The sequence below is a fragment of the Borostomias antarcticus genome (genome assembly GCF_949987555.1).
Source record: "Borostomias antarcticus genome assembly, chromosome: 1".
NCBI lineage: Eukaryota > Metazoa > Chordata > Actinopteri > Stomiiformes > Stomiidae > Borostomias > Borostomias antarcticus.
In genome coordinates, this window is record NC_140234.1 from 22,664,996 (window position 1) to 22,687,026 (window position 22,031).

Sequence of the window (22,031 nt, forward strand, 5' to 3'; positions counted from 1 at the left end):
GTTAAGATTCTCCTTATGTGCGTGATGCAACCCGATATTGAAATCGGTTAGGATTTTTTAAATCCTGTAGCTGAGCCCAGCATTACCAAAGAGCAGCAAACAAAGTTTACTAGAGAGGAGAATATCAATCAGTTTGGAAGCACAAAAACATTAGGCTAAGGCAAAAAGAAAAGTGCAAAGCTAAACTTTAAATTAAATGCGTGCACCCATATTCGAAATTCGAAACCCGTATTCGAAATTGTCGCTTGCCAATCCATATAACAGATCTCATCTGGGCTTTTGAGAGAACAGCTCTCCTTGGCAATCATTTCCAAGACCAGCTGGATAACCTAAGTCAGTGCAGATGCTGAGGCTAAAAATATAAGCTCGCTTTTCTCCTAAAAATATCCACATGCCTCTCCTTAAGAAAAAGTCCAGTCAACTGGCTCTGCAAGGCATGACAACAAAAGAGGGACTCTTCCTAAAAAATTAAACTTAAAAAGTAAAGAGGAAACTTGGGTGGCGTCCACATGAACCTGAATAAGAAACGATCCAAACCTCCCACTGCTATATTGGCTGGTTCCCGCCAAGCACACGAGGAACAAGCCGGTTCCCTTTGCCATGCGCTGGCAGATGCCTGTTAGGTCTCTAAAGCCCGATCGCATTAATCCTGTTGAAGCGTCACCATGCAAAGACTGCAGGCTGCATCCACACTGAGCCAAGGCACATTTTCAGGTCAGTAAATATAGCGCTGTGTCTGAGCTGGGGCCCACTAAAACCTGGCTTTGGCAGAGAGAGAGAGAGAGAGAGAGAGAGAGGGGGGTGGGGACAGAGAAGGAGGTGGGGGAGAGAGGGAGAGGGAGGGGGGGGAGAGAGAGAGAGGGGGGGGAGACAGGGAGAGGGAGAGGGGGGGGAGAGAGAGAGAGGGGGGGGGCAGAGAAGGAGGTGGGGGAGAGAGGGAGAGGGAGGGGGGGGAGAGAGAGAGGGGGGGGGGACAGGGAGAGGGAGAGGGGGGGGAGAGAGAGGGGGGGGGACAGAGAAGGAGGTGGGGGAGAGAGGGAGAGGGAGGGGGGGGAGAGAGAGGGGGGGGCAGGGAGAGGGAGAGGGGGGGGGGAGAGAGAGAGGGGGTGGGAGATAGAGGTGGGGGGGGCAGAGAAGGAGGTGGGGGAGAGAGGGAGAGGGGGAGGGAGAGAGAGGGGGGGGGGGGACAGAGAAGGAGATGGGGGAGAGAGAGGGGGGGGAGGGAGAGGGGAGGGGGAGAGAGAGAGAGAAAGAGAGAGCGAGAGCCAGTTTGACGGAGAGGTCGGCAGGTGGAGGGAGAGAGGCGAGGGGAGGGAGAGAGAGGGAGGGAGAGAGGCGAGGGGAGGGAGAGAGAGAGAGGGAGAGAGGCGAGGGGAGGGAGAGAGAGAGAGAGAGAGAGAGAGAGCGGTAGAGAGCAGAACAGCGGCGTAGATGGACAGAGACAGACTGAGAGAGCCCAGGTTCGGCCAGCGGGGGCGCAGCTGGAGTTAGAATGCAAAAAACCTTTCAGAACACACACCGCTAACAGAGCTGACCGTGACCGCGCCAGGTGGGCGGGGGGCAGGGGGGGTGGGGCGGGGGCATTGTTATGGAACGGAGAGGACATTCTACGCCTGACAGATATCCTCTGCTCTGACATCATTGCTCGGTGAACCCGTGCGGCGGTGTCGGCCGGCGCGGTCGAGGCAGAGAGCAGGGGGGATATAGTGTGTGTGTGTGTGTGTGTGTGTGCATGCAACTCTATCTGCAATCACGGGACCATTAAGCCCCACAGACAGTAATAGAAACTGCTGCGGTGTTTGCTCAATGTATTCATCTATCCCAGCACCCCCGCGCGGGCGTCCAGCAGCCGTGTGCAGCGATGCGTCCAGCGGCTCTTTCCAGAGCCGCTGTCCGTCTGCCGGAGGATGAATACCGACTCCGGAGGGATAAAGGCAGCCCGTTGGGCAGACCCGATAGTCAGGTAGCCAGCCGCTCTAATCAATGAGATCGTTCTTTCGTCAATGGTTGATTGCGCAATCCAATTCAAATCAATTAGTGTAAAAAAATAATAATAATAAAAAAAACGAAAAAAAAACGATGTCAAATGGAGAGCGGCAACTGGCGCGGAGATCTGAGCGAGAACTGGCCAGCCCTACGGATTAGGATGGAGAAGTGATGACCGCACAGCTCAATCTAAGCCTAAGGGGATCAAAAGCATCGGGTCACGGTGACAGCGTCTCTGTTGGCAGTGTGTGTGTGTGTGTTAATCGAAGGTTGGGGCGGGGTGGGGGGGGGGGGGGGGGGGTTGAGCGGGGGGTACATACCCGGGATGGCGGTGGGCTCCGCCGCGGTCCTGAAGTAGTAGACGCCGGGCTGGGACTTGCCCTGCTGGTTCTCGGCCACCACGTACACCGCGTACTCCATGTTCCACTTCAGGCTGGTCAGCAGCACGTAGTCGCTGTCCTTGGGCATGCGCATCTCGGGCTGCCAGTCCGAACCATCCTTCTGGTGGGGGGGGGGGGGGGGGGGCAGGAGAAAGGTGAAATGGCCGTCGATAACATCCGCCCGCCGAGAGACGCATCTGATCTCTTGCGGGGCTGCGAGGCCCCGGCGAGAGCCGACGCGGAGGATGGCGTGGAAACAAACCAACCAAACAGGTGGCGAAGAGGTGTACGATCAAGTCAAATCAAACTTTATTTGTATAGCGCATTTCATACACAGAGGCAGGGGTGAAAATGAACTTTTTGGCTCACGGTGAGTCACCTGCCAAGGGGACTGTAGATGAAAAAATCTACCGGCCAAGTTTTTTTTTTTTTTTTTTTTCAGATAGCCGTCCAAAATCTAGTCGCCAATTGGAAATTTTACCTGCATTTGGCCGGTGGCAGGTGTTAATTTTCAGCCCTGCACAGAGGCAACACTCTGCGCTTTACAGAGAGCAATGGGGGTGGGGGGGGGGGTGGACATAGGTCCCACTCCTACGTATTCCAGAGGGAAGCAAAAAAACAGTTTCACCCGGGAGCCAGAAAGGTGAGCTGTAAAAATTCTCCCCTGACCTCTCTCAACGAGACGATCGAGCAAGCTCCTGGAAAATGTCTATTGGCTAAGAACATTAACAGAGCACTAAACATGGGCTAAATACTTCATAAGAGAGACATGACTAACGGTAGAGTATGTAAATATTTACAGAAAAACAATATTTGTAAATATTTACAGAGATGTTGCATAGATAGTACAGTAGGTCCCATCATACTCACAGGCTTGTATCGGACCAGGTAGTGCTTGATGGGCGAGCCCCCATCGTCCTGCTTAATCCAGTTGACCTTGACGGAGTTGCCCCTGTTGCCCAACTCTCCCCCCAGCTTAGGGGCACTGGGCTCCCCTACACGGGACATATCAGAAAAACGCCTTCAGTCTCTGTGGGCACGGCCGACGGGCGGTCTCCGCCCCCCTGACGCAGATGGCATGGCTGCCCACGGCTGTCTGTACCGCTAACCGGCACTGTCTGAGAGTCGGCCTGCAGTCAGTGCTCCTACTCCTGCGAGGTGTGTGTGTGTGTGTGTGTGGAGGGGGGGCATATTAATTTCATGACCTTGCTTTTAATGTATTCCTTTTATCTCACTCTTTTCTCATTTTATTGTATTTTATTATAGCTTATTATAACTTTTTATCTGACTTCTTTTATGGTTTTCTGTTTTTATTACGTCTTAATTTATGTTTTGTCTTTAATTTCTCTTTTATAATGCACTTTACCGTTACTATATCTCAATTATTTATGTTTTTGTTTTTAATGTCGCTTTCGTAAAGCACTTTGAACTGCATTTTGTCATGAAAGGTGCTCTATATAAATAATTCATATAAAATAAATAAATACATAAATAAATAATAAATATTCTTCTTATTCTTTCATCAGTGTCTGAGTTTTGCTCAGGCGCCTTTTTTTTGCAGTGTTATTTCGCCAACTGTCCCTCATTAGGAGGACTGACGAGTGCGGTCAGCAGAGGGCGCTGCTCTCGTCCCTCACGCCAGGGCTCGTGGGCGGTAAGAAATGGCGCGGTAAGAAATGGCGGCCTGGCGAGGGCTGCCTCGGGTGTCGGCGGGCGAGCGTGGGGGGGGAGTCGTCGGAGAGACTTAGCGCTCCTCCAGGAGGACCTTGTTAGGGACACAAGTTAATTAACCTCATTCGCCTTGACTGGACGTGTTTCTCCATTATGTTTAACGACATTAGCGCGGTCAGGTGGGAGGGAGGGTCGAGTGTGTTGCAGCCTGTCCATGCGTGCGTACGTGTGCTCAATGACATCTCTGTAGATAGACAGCCATGCCACCTCAGTCACAGGGGATTGGAAGGAAAAGACTCTAATCACCATAACTCATTAATCATGTAAACATTGGTTATACCCAGTTAGCAGTGAATATGCAATTAAAACAACTAATATGGAAGGCAGCACATTAACCTAGATTTTCCACTACCCACTATGACTAATTGCCCAAAAGGTGGAACCAAGATTCAAATGATCGCAACATGTATCATAATATACTGATTTTGTTTTGCTTTGAGCTGAGATCAAAGGAGACGGGTCAGTTGTGGTAGGAGATGGTCAGTTATGGTAGCATTGTGTGTGTGTGTGTGAAATGTCCAGGGCTGGTGCCCAGGCATGGGCTGGAAGACAAGACAACAAAGCCTTTGAAGTTTCCACTCCTGCTGGACAGACCTTTTACTCCTCTCATCACCCGGGGGATCTTTATCCGCTAATGAACTCTTGGGAGGTCAGTCGAGCAGAGGAGCAGCAGGAGAGCAGCAGACAACAGCAACGCTGCCAGTGGCTCTCATTAAGAAAGCAGCCGAGCAATAATACCTGAGCACCCTCTCTGGAACACAGTGACCCGTCTCCTTTTGACTTCAGACAAATATGGGTAAGAAAGATAAGACGTAATTGGGTAAGAGACCAATGAAACGTGGTCCACCTCTGGACCAGCCTATCCGCTGGATGCGGGGTTACTGTGCCCTGGCTTCTTCATGACTGATTCCTACAATGTTGTGAAAGCACATGGCTCTTTTCCCCTATTTTACGTCTGAAATGGTGAGGACTGTATTTTGTTTTTCAATTCAATTCAACTGGTTGTCAAACTTTAAGAAGTTCTTTGCCTTCAGCAATACTTCTAAATTATTGCATCTGTCCCCACTTAAACCTAGTTTAATTAGATTTCCATTTCTTTCATTTCATTTCTTTTCATTTCATTGGATGTGTTGTACATTTCAGTCAGTAATGCAAATTGTTAATTAATGCCACTTCAATCATCGATCTTACGAGTGATTACACGATTAGCCAATCACACATGCATGAAGGCACTTGATCTACGATCAACTGATAACATTCTCCTGAAAATGCATCGGACTACTCCTGGAGTAAGCATTATTTGATACTGGAATTGAAATGAACAGAGTTAGTGATAAAGAGAAGCAATAAAAATGGCAGCATGTACAGAGTGTTATGTACAGAGAGTCTTTCCACTCATGACCATCATTCCCAGTTAGATGAAGTTCCCCAGATGCTGATAGGGAGAAAGAGACATTAGAGTTATACATGGATTAGAGACATTAACAAAAAACATGCTCCTTCATGCAAAGACTTACAGTATTATTATTCAATATGTAGTGATTCTGGCATAATGCTGGAATTTTTAGAGCCCACTGTCTCATCTGATGCTGCAATAATTCATATTTTTAATTGACTGTCTGCAAAATGTAATGTCTTAATTAGGCCCAGCGTTGAACTATAACTTTGAGGTTAAACAGTGTTGATAATCGGGGTACTGGGGATTTACCTCTCATTTGAAATCAAAAGTCTGAGTATTATCTCCAGACATGGCTTGTTTGATGTACCCAATTCCTAATTTTAACTGAAAAGACTGGCAATGGTATAAAATACCACAATACATCCACTAGTCAAGTTTGAATTCTGATTGTTTTTAGGTCTCTAGAATGTGTTCTAACAGGTACAAAAATAATGCTCTATATCTAAAAGAATATTGTCACACCAGATGAGTTTGAAGGAATTTTCCCAAAAAGACTATGTAGGCAAAGTAAATGTTCCAGTCCGTATCAATACATGTGAATAACCCAGTTAACGTTGGGAAGACAGACACCAAGAAGACAGACATGCAGACAGCAGAGAGAGGAGACGAGACACGCGTGACCTTGCATGCATGGAGCAATGTGGGGTGAATACCACTGTTAGTCCGTTTGGAGATCCTTTGGGAGAAGGAGTGAACTCTATAGATGAGTAAATCGATCCAGTTAAATGAATTCAATGGGCGTGCAATGCAATTTGAAAAAGGTGATGGTTCTAACACTGCTAGTATGTTCTGGGTTGAGATGTGATTTTGCTACATAAACATGTATTTAAAAAGATGTGTTCTGGTTGCATCATAGCCGTGGGAGGTGGCAATGATGCCTTGGGCAATGGGCACTAAAATAATAATAATAATTGAATCAAACATATATGTTGAGTGATGAGATTTAGAGGACAGCCATTTTGTTTGCTTCCAACTCTAGACTATTAGAAACATTATCTAACACATATATCTAAAATAAGGCACCGTGATGAAAATACTGAAGCAGCCCAGTCTCTCAGACAGAGATGAGGCCCATCCCTCTGTTAATGGGATGGCTGCTGAGCACATACTGTAATGGCTGGCTTGAAGGGAAAAAATAAGCATTTCTACAGTAATATGAACGGCTGGAGATGGTGAGGTAGATAGGATGCGAGTTTACCAAAAAGAAAAATTAGTAACTTTTTATGAAGGTCATGTTTATGAAGCATCATAAGCATATTCATAACACATTATAATACACGTATAAGGCTTTATAAAACTCTTTATACATGTTTATAGTCGTGCACTACCAAACTTGTGCCAGTTATAAAGACACAGTTCTCTGTCTTTATAACTGGCAAAAGTTTGGTAGTTAAAATGTGCTGTGTAGCACGGAGGTATAATACATTATATCTACCACTTGCAATAATTTATAAACCTTGTTATAAGTGTCATGCACGACTATAAACATGTATAAAGAGTTTTATAAAGCCTTATAAGTGTATAATGTGTTATGAATATGCTTATGATGCTTCATAAACATGACCTTCACAGAAAGTGTTAATGAAAAATCTGTTTGGTGAGATTTATGATAGAGATTTCTTATCTCTTATGGTAATTATCTTATCTGTCTAATTCTAGGCCTTAACTAATTTTCATGTTTCATGATGATTTTAAGTGAATTTGACCAAACGGAACCAAAAATTACCTTCTGTTCACCAGCGAAGACGACATCAGCACCATGCAAGAGCCACATGACAAAGTCATATGAAACGCACGCACATGATTGGTTGAAAGGAAAGTGGAGGAGGAAGGGGGGAGGGATCACATGGAAAATATGTAAAATGATGTAAATATGGGTAAGGAACAAAACAACAAAAACGTTAATGACAAAATGATAACAAAGCAGGAACACAAACAACAAAAAAGGAATACATAAATTCAGAACAGAACGTCTTGGCACGTCAAAACACAAAACCATGTACAGCATTTAGATACATGAAGCATTTTGGACATCTAGTTTCAGCATTGTTACACACAGATGTTCTTATTGAGGGGGGAGCAGACATTGGAGTATGTAAGGGAAGATTTGGCAAAAAAACCAAACTGTTAGCCCAAAATTGCATCATGCGTCAATCTCAATGAAACAGGATTTCCTCTGACTGGTTTTCATGCGAGTATACATTTTTCAATCAGTGTCGGTGACGCAAACAAAACCACTGTGTTGTTTTAAACTTAGTGGACTCCTTTTACATGTATATATGACCTTGAAGTCTACTCAAATAGCATTGTGAGTGAAGAACATTGAAGATGTAGACCCAAACCAAGAAATGTACACGATCACAAAACAGAGGAAACTCTGCAGTATTAACAATACTGATTGACGGAGCACATCATGCTCAGTTAAAATATGGTACATGTAGGGATGAGACGGTATACCGTAAAACCGTGAACCGCGGTATAAAATGTCAACGGTATTAGAACCGTGACATTCCCTGTGTTTACGGTATTACATTTACGGTATTACACAATAATGTGCTGCTGAAACTTCACATTTCAAGTTGCTTGCAACAGTTAATTTTGTAATTTAATATAAGCATGCTATTAATAAACTGAGCTTAATTACAATAGTGTGTATTTTCCATCATGTGTTGCACTGTAGTTCCTTCAAAGTAAAATACTTGTTTTTTTATGTGTGTTGGGGAGGTGAAATGCCGTATACCATGAAATACCGTAAACCGTACCGTGTAACTAGATACCGTACCGTAATGCAAAAATCCATACCGTCTCATCCCTAGGTACATGACACAGCAAATTACAGCATTAGCACATAAAGCTTTGAAGGAGGTCAGACAGCAACACATGAAGACCTTGGAGGTTGAAAGTATTAGGGACATTTGACCGGCACACTCTGAAGAACCGCATACTGTAATTCGGATGTTATTGGCCACAATACAGTATATGGCCTACTTGTACATAAGCAGTCACCCAAGTCCAATAATTGATGCTGTTTACAGTATGTTCTCAAAGGAGGCAAATGAATTAGAGCAACACTGAATGGATTCAAAACCTTCTGGATTCTAATACACCATTAAGCATGCAACATCAAACATACTTACTCCAATTACCTTGCACTAAACCCATACATTATGCAGATTTGTTGAGATATCTAAATGCGTGAGGGAAAATCTCATGGTTTTGCGAGGGCGATGACTAGACAAGGCTGTTAAGTATTGATGGCTGCACTCTACACCATTCTACTCCATTCTATTAGTTAACGAGAAGTTAGTATCTAATGCAGAATACGTTAGAACTGTTCTCTCATTACGTTCCCTGTTCTCTTCTTACCCGTTGTAGACACACGCACGCACGCCCACACACACGTGCACACACGCACGCATGCACACACACCCATACATGAAGATTTTGACAAGCAATTCCGTGAGTTGACACCCTCACTGCCTTTATGTTCTGAGTACTACAGGGACACTATGAAATCAATGTTTGACAATGTACCTGCATACCGCTGAACTTCAGCATGTTCAAACTTTTCTAGTCACGTCCAAAATAAGCCGATTCATCAGTTGTTTTATTTTTTTACCAAGAGACATGAATTTCAGTAAGATTCAACGAGAACAACACAAGTTAATCTTTCCAGACAGTCTTAAGTCCCACAGGCATTAACTTTTCTCTGCCTCTGCTGGCATTCATTCCATCTATATAACATTGTCAACAACCAACTCCTGCTGTCTCTGTTTCTTAGGCTCTCCGAGTTCGATTTTGCTTGGTGCAGCGTCGCTAGAGGAATACTAAAATAACCTGCCTTCAAAGCACAGCAGGATGGCAGTGCACTGTTGTCCAATTGCAACGAACAAAAAGAAAAGAAATAAAGATGTCACACGCCGTCATTCTTCCCATTTCCTCCCATAATGGAACGGTCACTTATCACATGGCCGACTGCTCGACTGCTTCTCCTATGCACCGCCGTAATGTAAAGCCATGTACGCTGTCATGGCTACCCTACGGATGGGTACCTAGGGGCTGGCGTCATTCCCGGGAACGTTGAACCGCAGGGTGAGAGAGGATGGAAGGTGGAGGAGTTGTATTGTAATCGGAGGCATTCTTACAAATGCTAAAACGTCTGGTTGGGTTTCGGCGTAACTAACCCCGACAGGAAGAGAGCGGGGCGAACGCGTCGAGGACGGTCCGTCGAAACAACACCGCATGCTGCCACACTTCAACACACACACACACACACACACACACACACGCGCACGCACACACACACCCCATGAAACAAACCATTATGAATTTAACGGTACTCCAAATCAAGCACAGGCCAAACAAGGGTTTCATGCCACTCACATTAGTGGTCTGGACGGCCATTTTCATTGAGTAATACATGCACTTTGGTGCTGACTGAATTCATATGGCTAATGACTAAGAATCGTAAATACAGGGAGGGGCAACGTGTTTATGGATGGCTGAGGTTAGTGTGATGGTGCTCTAATGGGGTTAGTGGTACGGAGCAGACCCAGTCTGCCTCACTAACACGCCCCATAGCGGATTACAGTATATATCAGTGGCTCCTCAATAATTATCCACTACGTCATCTACATCTCTATACACTATGCCATGCTCTAAGTGCTCTAAGTGTGAGACCAAGCAGACGGAGGGAGGGAGGTAGAGAGAGAGAGAGACACACACTCCACACTGCCAGAACCGGCATACTCACTAAGGGCTGAAGTGGTCGGAACAAGGGGGGTTGGTGTCACTGAAGAAACTGCAAGATGGGTGAGAACACGATGAGAGGGGTCCGGCGTTGCCCGGATCAGGGGGGGGGGGGCGGTGCTAGCTGGCGGCGCCAACAACCGGCAACCTGACATCATGTGAATAGAGGGGGTACGTGCGTAGCTTACGGCCGACCCCGGATAACCCCCCTCGGTTTTCGGAACGTACCGGCAAACCGGCAGCCAGCACCCACAATGCACTGCACAGATTCATTGTAGTCTGGCAGTGTGTTATGAGCAGCAAGAAACACGTTATGAATGAGTCATTTAACACAACAATTTCACCTCCAGCATTAAATAAAATACCTGTCAAATCTAATATAAAACAGGAGGGAAAGTAAAACTTTAATACGTTTAAATTGTTTAAATGGCTATTTATGCTTTTAGCCTTGTAGCAAAGTACTCATTTTAATATAATGAAATAATAGAAGTACAAGTGTGCTATGATTATCTTGAACAGAAACAGCCTTCACAGGAGGTATCACATTCACAGCAGCTGCAAAATACCCGATATTCAGTGTTGATATTCACTCAACACTCCAAACACCTTTTAAGTGCTGGAAATGGGTTTCCAAAAGTCTTGTTTGACTCAGGTAACTTGTCTTTCATTCCCTCTGTGGAAAATCCCAAAAATAATTCAACCCATTTTATCAACCCAAAAGCCATTGTCATGGTAATCGTGATCCACTACCGCACAAAGCAGCTTTTAGACTCAGATACACTCTTGAGGTAGCCTAAAGTACAGCTTAAAACAACCACGATTGATCTTTGGCAGACAGCTGAGTGGAGGCGGATATATTTGGCGTGACAAAGAACTGTCAATGAACAACCTCTGGATAAAACATTTTTATGACTGGTGAACTAACTAAGTGATATGTCTGTATCTGTAAGTGCAACTGTTAAGTTTGAATACACGTACATTCTGTTGGGGAGTCATCCAGTATCGTTAACTGGGGTTAGGTCAGCCTACCATACCAGTCTGCTCTTTCCCGTAATGACAAAACCAATGTGGAAATGTCAAGGGATTCCCAAGTCATGGGCAGGCATACAGTATATTGTACTTTCCTTATGCCAAATGGAAGATAAAATTACCATGGCAACTAACGACATACCCATTCAACCCAGGGCAGTACAAGGAGAAAGCATTTTAATTTGAAAGCAACGTTGCAGAAAGCAGTAATCTACTCCGGAAATCACCGAAGAAGCATCTCTGCTCACTCGCATTAGCGAGAAGCAATGACAAGTCATTGACTTTGCAAAGAAGCACCACGCAGCTCCACTCGCTGTGCACCAGCGCGACTGCAGGAACAGAGCGACAATCACAACCCAACAAAGAGGCCGTTTGTTCAGCGAGGAGCCGTGTGGTAAGCCGTCTGGCACCAGCGGGTTTGTGACTGTATTGAGCAGCTTGCAGATATTACAGTCCAAACATTTTTTGTCGAGGACCAGGAAGACACCGTATTGCATTTGGAGAACAGAAGAATGCTTCTCTTTCAATAATTACAAGGGATTAAGGGTTGTGCCGAGTTGGCTGGTGAGCGCGCTCTGTTGAAGAAAAAAATGTGACTATGCTAAAGGTCTTCCACCTCAGTCTTGATGTGTGTGATTACACCTGCTTGGTCCTGCGCTGTCATTGGTGGAAAAGCCCTGAGGGATCTAATCAGTTACTCTGCCCTCTGGTAAAGGCCGGCAGTCGTTCGCCTCTGCTGATTCAGTGGATGCCTGTCCTACGTCCTCAGCTTCTATACTGGGGTAGATGAGGCACTGCTGATAGGGTTTCTTTGACCAGAGGCTCTTTTGGCTGAGCATCTCCCGCAAATACCGTCAATATAATTATGTTACTGAAACTACCTGCGGCTCTGAGTATCGAGCCTGTTTTTATCGACACAAAAACAGAGACACAAACACACACAACAGGTCTTACTGTATCTATAATGCCAAATACATTTTAAACGATTTAAAACATGAACGGATGCACACGCACGCCTGCCTGCCCGCAAGCACACACCTGATCTTGTCAAATCATTTAAAAAATAAATAAATCATGCTTTCAGCTTCAACTTCGGAACCAAATTTTTCTAAATATATTCCTGTCTACAAAAATATCGGCTATATTCATCAATCCAATCATCAAACCTACAGAAAATGTCAAAATGCCATAGGAGAAAATGGACACATTTCTCATGTACAGTGCATCCGGAGAGTATTCATATCCCTTCACTTTTTCAACATTTCAACATGAGTAAAAAAAAAATGCATTTAATCCTCCATTTTGGAATAAGGCTGTACTGTAACATAACAAAATGTGGAAAAAGTGAAGGGATATGAATAATTTACGGATGCGCTGTATCTCCGCTTTTTCGACATTGCCAATTCAACATCATTAGCTTTTATCCGAAATGGACACATCAAGTTATTTTCTACCTCGGGGCTGTAGTATGCACTGCCAGTAATAGCAAAGACAGACGCCTGTGACCACCCCGTGTAGCTGGCCAGCGATGCGAGTCCTGATTAATGTTAAGTGATTGTTTTGAGTGCTCGGACCATTATCCAAGCAATCGCCTTCCCCCCGTTCTCGTAGAGTTAACCTCTACAACGAAAATAGATGACGCCATCCATCTCCACCAAACGCCCTGGCATCGGGGCATCAGTGTGATTATGAGGTACGCTCCGCCTCGCCTCTCCGCCTTTAATATCACTGTCTTACGAGGGAAAAAATATGCTTCACGGTAATGGTGCCTCATCGTGCCGCCACGGCTGAACAGAGACGCTGTGTGCCCCTGGGGAAAGGCGGGTTGCCTGGCTAATTAAGGACGTCATCGTAACCAGGGCCCGTCAGACACCGTCTACTGCGTTGCTGCTCTCTAAAGCTTCATCCACGTTCTTTTTGCAACGTTAACGTTACAAAAAATGAGTTGTGAAGCACAAGGCTCTGAATATACCTCCCTCCTGTGACGTCAACGCGGCTCAACCTCTTTGGTTGTAATGTGTGTCAGTAACTGGTCAACATAGTTATTACTCGTTTATAACTACCGAGTGTGTGATAAGCTGGAAAGAGGAGGGTTACTATTTGGGAATAAGCGGTTGGGAGAGGAGGAGGAAGAGGAGAAGGATTAACACGTTTCAAACAGGGGCAAAGTACAAGTTACTCTGCGGATGCTAAGGTACATGCTAACTCACTACAAGCTTTAAGTCTTGTCCTTATAATCTAGCACACAGCTAAACAAACCTGTGTCACTGTTAGAGTAATGAAATGGTATGCCGCCTGGAAAAGTTTATAAAACAAGAGACATGGTGTGAGCTCAGGAAATTCTTGAAAGCAAATGAAAGCCTTGTCAAAATGCCTCACCTCACATTTTGTGGAAATGGGCAAACACCGATCAATCAAAAGTGTAAAATTGATTTTTCAGAATATGCTGACTTTCAAATGTCCCAACAACAGACAATTCGGTAGTTATTACAGATAATATGTCAAATAAATAGATGAAATGATGAAACTAAAGTGAAGGAAAAAAAAAGAATGACAGGGAGGTGAACTTACTTGCGAAAGTATAACCTGAGATGCCCAGCGGAACAACAACCATGATGAAAGAACATGAAAACAGAGTCAGAAGAAACACAAAGCATGGTAACAGAAGTACAGAGATTGGTGGAGGGTGACTCTGTCCTGTCACGCTAGCAGCCAAGGTTGACAGCGATAGAAACTTAATTGATTTGTGCAATTTGTAAATTTTCTTTCCTGGGGAAAAAAAATCAACAAATAATTACTTTTGCATAGAAAATGAGTGCATGTGGCCTCAATTAGCAGCAGTGTAATTGCTGAAGGTCACTTTCTTTTAGTGCTTATTATTTGGTCTTTAGACTAGAGTCCTTAGTATTCATATTTAGGGAACAGGCAGGCCAAGAAGATGGCACTTAATGTAACAGGACCGAGCCACCATTAAAGACTATTGGGATGGTTCTAAGCGAGGGCATCTACTGAAGCACAAACACAGGATGAAGGCGCAGATGGAAGCGTGACATGAGACCGGGTGGAATCAAAATGAAGATTGATTCATGTCCTACGACAACAACGCACAGAGCTGACTCAGCTATAACTAATCCCCACGAATGTTGACTTTGGACTACATGGCCAGATAGTGAAACTTGACAAAACTAGGGCAGAGAGAGAGAGAGAGAGAGAGAGAGAGAGAGAGAGAGAGAGAGAGAGAGAGAGAGAGAGAGAGAGAGAGAGAGAGAGAGACAGAGAGAGAGAGAGAGAGAGAGGGGGAGAAAGAGAGAAAGATGGAGTGCTAGTCCACTCCAGTTTTCTACCAGTTCTGGCCACCGTGTTGAGAGATGGCTGGTACAGCCTGTGAATCGTGCCAGATTAATATGATGCTCCTGCATGAAACATCGCTCACAAATCACTTCCTCCAAATGAAATCCGTAAGGCGCTCCTGACAAAACCACCAGGATATGCTGCTCTGGAAGTCAATAAATCTCTAATTATTTTGAAAGATGGAATGACTGCGGTGCTTAACACATACAATAACCCCGGATTCTTTCTGGATTCCTTGTGCAGAAGCACCTAACTCTACAGTATGTGCAGCACCTGGTATACTTGTTAGACTGACCCCAAAACGTCAACATATTTTTCAAGACGCTTCCTCTAGGGAAATAAACTTGGGGCTGTTCAGTATGTTATGTCTCTAATATGACTCCACTTGGACTATGTTTTACATTGCCCAGACCAAGGAAGAAATCCTTAGGTTCTTGGCGAGAGTAGGAACCTCATTACAGCGTTAGAGGATCAATGTCTATTGCGGTTCTCCAAGGTTCTTACTCTAAGCCAACTGGGATATGTTTGATGGGTGTATTGAATGTTTGATGAGTTATTGTTTGATTGCTGGGTTGCGTAGAGTCAGGAGTGGTTCATGGTTTTCTCTCAGCAAGTACATGGTTGAGAAGTCGTTCTGTGCTGTTGACATAGACTGATGGTCAATTTACTTTTCGTCTCAGCAGATGTTGTCCTAAGATGACTTCAAACAAAGCCCCCAAACTTGGTTGATGTGTAATAAGAAAAAGTCTACAGATGATTCTTGCAGAGAGCAAACGCTGCCATACTTGTCTATGGGGTTGGAACGGTAGTGGAAGGGTCTAACTAGCTCACCGCAAATAACACTAATTCCCAGGAGGGCAGAAGCACAAGCTGCAACGCTGCAGGCTTAGAGACTGTAGGAGCACACACACACACACACGCACGCACACACGCGCAAGCACACACACACACTCGCACACAAGGAGCAGAGAAAGAGGCGGATGGCAAAAACCAAGATGGCCCTCCCCTTGCCTGCTCCCTTGGACGACTAGCTGCAGCACGGGCCCCACCCCCGCGCCCTAAGCCTGAACCCTCTGCACACAAACACACACAGGGGAGGTAGGGGTTGGGGTGGGGTAGGTGGTCCTTTCCGGAAGGGAAGTATTGGCGATGGGGGGCGGTGGGGGTCTGGGCTGCCTAAAAGTGCGATGGGGGAGGGACGTTTTAAGAAGGGGGGGGGGGGGGGGAGAAAAGCGTTAAGGTAAGGTGCGCGCTAGCTGTGGGAGCAGAGGCAGCGAGGGAGCACTTACGGACTGGCTCGGTCTTGAAGCTCAAGGGGGCGCTGCTCTCGCCCTCTCCCTTCCCGTTGATGGCCGACATCTTGACCTCGTAATCGGTCTCCGGCTTCAGGCCCACGATGGTGATCATGTTCGTGCCTGTCGGAAGGGGCAGGGGAGTTAAAACCATCGTTATAGAAACTCAAACGCGGAACATCTGGAACTGTGAGGTAGAGGTCTTCTCGGGGCTAAAATGTGGACCCGAAACCGAGATGGACCCGAGACATTCGTTCCGAGATCCGACTAAATCCGATCATTTTTTAAAAATATGTATACCGGACCCGATTTTATCCGAGAGCAGGAGTAGGACAGAGACCCGAGACCCGAGTTGGATCGGGTATTTTACGGATCCGACAGGTAGTAGTAGCAAGTAGCCTAGTAGCATTAATCTCTTATACTGTTACGGCTGTTGGCTTGCATGCTGTTGCATCACAGTTGGATGGAATTGCGATTTATCCTCTCAATCTCAACAGGATCAATCGCTGTTTTGTCAGGCTGTGATGTGGCAGCATGGAAATTAAACGGACGTAAATAAATAAGGCTACACAAAGCTGCCGCTAGGTTTGACCTCTTTATATTCATTTTCTTTCAGCTTATTTTTCACAAGGTAGGCTATTGGTGGTGGCTGCCGTGTCTCCACTCGCGTCGCGGCCTCACTGAATTCGCATCATGTGTTTCTCTCGGGTATTATAATGATAAACAGACCCGAGGTAATAGAATCGGATCCACCCGAACCCAATTGACCATAATAAAAGCGTGGAAATGTGGACCGGTACCCATATGGGTCTCGGGTCCGATACGGGTCCTCTCGGATTTACCCGACCCGTGAAGACCTCTACTGTGAGGTAAGAGAGGAGTAAATAGCAGTAAATGGCTGTAACTGTAATCGTTGCTTACTGTACCAAAGACAAAGGAGGACAGTGAGAAGGTGTGTGTGTGTATGTGTGTGCGTGTCTGTGTGTGCGTGTGTGAGTCTGTGAGTGTGTTGGTAGTGCTATATATGTGTGAGTGTGGATGAGGCTTACAGACTTGTGATGTGTGAGAGTGAGTGTGTGTTGGTTAACCAAGCTTGTGTCTGTGTGTGTGGGGGTGGAGTGTGAGTGTACATATGCTGAGTCTGGCTAAGCTTTTATTGTCTGGCCTGTGGGTAGGTGTGTGTGTGTGTGTGTGTGTGCGTGTTGTCTGGCCCGTGGATAGGTGTGTGTATTCCTTGGCAGGCAACGTTGAATGTGTGAGAATGATCACAGACATTCCTGAGTCAGTGTTTGCTTGACTGTGTTTCTTTAAGGGTGCATGCGTATGCAGTATGTGTTGTTCAGTTATCTGTGTGTGTGTGTGTGTGTGTGTGTGTGTGTGTGTGTGTGTGTGTGTGTGTGTGTGTGTGTGTGTGCGTGCGTCAGGCTTGGCTGTGATGGTTGGCTCCTAGTACTTGAGCTGGCAGAGCATCTTTTCAACAACCTCCAACAATCTCCCATGTGAGACAGACAGACAGACAGACAGACAGACAGACAGACAGACAGACGCAAAGTCCTGTCAGCCCCTGAGAGGTTGTCTCTTAGCATACACAGTGCACTACTGCCCTTCCAAAATATATGTTTAGATAATTCCTCTTGCTGGCTTTAATTTCTTAACCATATCCTGATATCCAACTCAATATTCTGGAAGCTATATAGGTCTTATACTTCAGAATTCCACATTCCTACTTATTGACCAGACTCCACAGTAACAGCTGATGTGCATCTTGAAAGATGTTACACAGATATGATTAACAAGTCTAACTGTTATTTATAACCTCACATGTTGTAAACATTAAGAATATGTGGTTTGTTCACACATGCTAATGATCCAATAGACATTCTTACCCTGTTTAGTAAAGTAATCATTTTGATATTTCAACATTTGGAACGGTTTGGCTGCCATTTTCTCTACACAGGTGTGCAATCTAGCTTGTCTAGGAAGGGGGCCAGATACACAAATTGATTGCCTTGTTATCGCCAAAAACAGAACTGGAGTTCAGAAGTAAAGTTCTGCGGGTCAACTCAACTGTAACTATCTGGAGTTAGAGATTACTGTGAAAGACCACCTTGGAGATGTCCCCTTGGCGAATTCAACGACGTGCTGCTTCGTGTGTGTGTCTCTGTGCGTGCGTGTGTGTGTGTGAGAGAGAGCGTGTGAGGGCGTGTTCACACACACGAGTGTGTGAGTGTGTGTATTGCTCACCGTCCTCTGCGTCGTAGTCCCTCCCCGTCCAGTCCTGGCCGGCCATGCGCCACTCCGCTCGGTACCTGAGGATGGGCACGCCCCCGCTGGCGTCCGGCTCCTCGAACTCCACCAGCGCCGTGCTGGAGAAGGGCTCCACGCGGTCGATGGCGGGTGCCGAGGGCACGTCTACCCCGTGACAAGAGACAGAAACGCTTTCAGGGTGTTTATCGCAACACGGAAGCCAAATCAGAACGGGTCAGCCAGGAACTTAACCTGACGCGGCAGAAGGTTTCGCTTCGCATAACCATCTGAGAACACTCCGTTGGAAACTGTTTGGAAAAGGGCAGGCGCTTTCAAAAATACTTGGCAGGTGATTGGATGAACCATCTGTCTATCACCGTCTATCGCCCGCTAACCTCAACCGCTCCTCGCTGTCGCCACGCCTAAACCCACCCAGCGTATCTGTTTGTATGTCAAATTCCTCAGAACCAACGCTGTTTTCTGATCTGGCACAAACGGATCTCTATGGAGAGTATCCAGACTGAGTTGCGAGAATGTGAGCTCGTGAAATCAGGATGGTCTCACGAGGCTCCTGGGAGCTGGTTTCAGATCAGTGTTAGGGACAAAACTAATGACAACCAAATATAAGAAACTCATCCAACCACAAGTGTGCTTAGTTTATCCAATCAAAGGCATCTGGAAGTTCTGGCGAGAGACATTGGAAATGCTGCGACCAAACTGCAAAGGCGTAATCCATCTCAACGATGTCTTCCAAATCTTTTATTGGTTTTCCTTGGACATGCATGTAGTCTGGCTCAACGGATGTAATAAACCTTCCAATAAACCTTGTCATTCGTTGTCACACTGCTACGTGGCGAGTCTGGCGACACAAATCAATCCGATTCTGCCGAGAGAATCTCTCGGCACCAATCAGATTCGATCCAGACTATTTTGCGGACTGTGATTGGTTTAAAGAAATACTGTGTTTTTCCCCCCTTATTGCAGAATGGTAATATGTCCAGCCAGACCTGTCTCCGGCGCTGGCACAGCGTAAACGAAGTGTGGAGATAGGTCTGGCTATGCGAGACTAACATGCATGTGAACCTGTGAAACTGTTAACCCCTACTTGACACCCCCCCATTCCCTGGCACTGGGTATCACATCTGCCAGCCGAATCAGTCTCCACCTAACTCTGCTTTGGCCTTGGGGAAAGAAATCCGAATTTACTAGCAGGAGAAATCGCATACAATCGCAAAGCGGCGAACCTATAAACCGTGTTTTAACAGACAGCACTCCGTCGCAGAGGTTATGACTAAATAACAAGTTTGGCCCCTGACTATCCCTTTACCCATGTCTGGCCAGCTTGAAAGATTGAAATAACTGCCTCGAATTACCACTTCACGCCACGTCTGTGTAAACGCCCTGGAAATTACACCCATTATGTGTTTTTTTTAAAATCACAATTGCATCTTAATGAGTGCAAAACAACTCAAATGGTAAAAAATGCTAGTGTGACCTCCAGATGTGAAGCAAATGAGCTGATGTAAACACAAACCTAAACTAGCTTCCACAGGTTTCAGAGCGAATGTTTAGGCAAACCGCAGCACCCCTTCCAAACAGAACAGGGACTGGCTGCTGAGCGCTAACGATAGACTTCAATTCATTTTCAGATCGGTGCCGTTACGTCTGTGTGTGTCTGTGTGGTCTTGTGTTGCGTTCCCCTCTCTCCAGGTGTTGGTGTGTCCCTCGTCCAGCCTGCTGATCCCTCTGCTAATTGTTGTCCATTAAATCTCCATCAAGTCCACCTGTGTTCCAGCTGTCTCGTCCAATCACCTGTCTTCCTGTCTCCTATTTATTGTGGCTTATTGCATGTGTAGGGTGCGGGGAAAGGGGGGTGATTATGTTTGCTTCTGTTACATTCTGTCTTGCTACTTTTGGGTCGTCCTAGTTGAGTTCGTTATCGTGTTGTGGTCCCATTGTTATTCCTTCCCTCGGGAGAAGGGCTAGGGGAAGAGACCCTGGGGTCTACACTGCATCACGTAGGTAACCATCTGTCTAAACACACTAGGAAGAGTGAGCGGTGGTCCCTTCATTTTTGTAGCAGGTAGGTTAGTCCGGGCAGTTTAGGTAGCTTGCAGTAATTCTTATAGGTAGGCTAGTTTAGAGTGCAGGGGAAGGTAGGGCTAGTTTAGAGTGCAGGGGAAGGTAGTGCTAGTTTAGAGTGCAGGGGAAGGTAGGGCTAGTTTAGAGTGCAGGGGAAGGTAGGGCTAGTTTAGAGTGCAGGGGAAGGTAGGGCTAGTTTAGAGTGCAGGGGAAGGTAGGGCTAGTTTAGAGTGCAGGGGAAGGTAGGGCTAGTTTAGAGTGCAGGGGAAGGTAGGGCGGTGTTTGTTTTGACCTCCGCTCGCACGGCCCTTCTCCCTTCCATCCCTGCCTCTGTCAGTCCCCGGTTTAGTTGTGTTTGTTTGTTAAACCCCCTGTTATTGTTTGTGTTATTGTTCCCTGTATTGTTTATTGTCCATGGACATATGTGTATATTATTTTATTACGTTATTATCAGTAAAGCCTTTTATTTACAAAGGTACCTTCGTTGTCCGCCTGCCACTTCATTTGAGCACCACACACGGTTTTTACATCCAGGTCTAGCTGCTCTGCACAAGCTGTGTTATGGTCTTCCCTTATCCTAGATGTTCCATCAGGGAGATCGTAACAAGCGGCATAAGACCTTCACTTACAGTAACATGCCAAAATATTTATTCTACACCAACCAATGTTGCTTTTCAGCTTTGCTATACAACATATATTAGTAATATAACAATTTCAGTCTTAGTTGCAGAAAGTAAGCCCTAATTACCAACCTGCTTGAATGAGAAGGAACTCCTTAGACTCTGTGCCAATCGCGTTGGTGGCTGTGCAGTTGTAGCTCCCAAAGTCATTCTGAGAATCTGGGGTGACCTGGTATAAAGTACACACACACACACGCACACACACGCATAAACACACGCACACACACACACAAGCATAAACATTTTTCCCTCTGTGACCTGACACCCCTGCTTCTGGGGATTGGGAGGACCTAGATGATACTCATCTCCATGGTGATAGCTGTGGCCTTTGTGCATCACTGCTGCTGCTGGATAATTATGTGTGAGGGCACTTGGTGGCACTGTTATCCTGAGCGACCCTCTTGAGTAAACAGCAACAGGTCATGCAGGGAAGTGGGTCATGAGGATTGTTTGTGTGAGGGCGCACTCAGACAAGCTCATAGACAGACAGACAGACAGATAGACAGATAGATGGATAGATAGATACTTGAATGATCCCCTAAGGGGACATTTTGCGCACGAAGCACAATGAGTATGCCGTATGGCGTGCTATATCAAATAAACTTGACTTGACAACCGAAGAACCAACTAGACCCCAGACCCCAGGAACCAACTAGACCCCAGACCCCAGGAACCAACTAGACCCCAGACCCCAGGAACCAACTAGACCCCAGACCCCAGGAACCAACTAGACCCCAGTACTAGTTTTTCCCCCCCAGAGATTTATATATGAACATTATATAATGCTCCTATAGTGTTGGTTGTATATGTTTTACCATTCAATTAATCATTCAATCAACTGACTAATCAATTGTTATATCAATCAAACATGTAGCAATGTCATAACATTGTTGCGGCAGTCAATTCCAGAGGGTTTGCTGTTTTTGCATCATGTAAGAAAGGGACTAAAATCCAAACATGTCCGTATGAAACATACCTTACTGTATAATTACAGAAGTAGCTTGTCATTCAAAGTCAAGTTGGACAAAACCTCTAGCCGATAATT

At 45.7% G+C, this 22,031-nt stretch overlaps 1 protein-coding gene across 1 annotated transcript in view; it reads right to left on the reverse strand.

Moving 5' to 3' along the window:
• ncam1a (neural cell adhesion molecule 1a) overlaps window positions 1–22,031 on the reverse strand; it is a gene marked incomplete at both ends in the record, with an annotated part of 207,112 nt that overhangs the window by 16,825 nt on the left and 168,256 nt on the right. Inside the window, 5 exons of the mRNA XM_084437495.1 lie at window positions 2,307–2,487; window positions 3,237–3,361; window positions 15,975–16,100; window positions 18,222–18,389; window positions 21,059–21,155. Coding sequence (XP_084293621.1) covers window positions 2,307–2,487; window positions 3,237–3,361; window positions 15,975–16,100; window positions 18,222–18,389; window positions 21,059–21,155 — 697 coding nt within the window. The remainder of the gene's footprint in view (window positions 1–2,306; window positions 2,488–3,236; window positions 3,362–15,974; window positions 16,101–18,221; window positions 18,390–21,058; window positions 21,156–22,031) is intronic.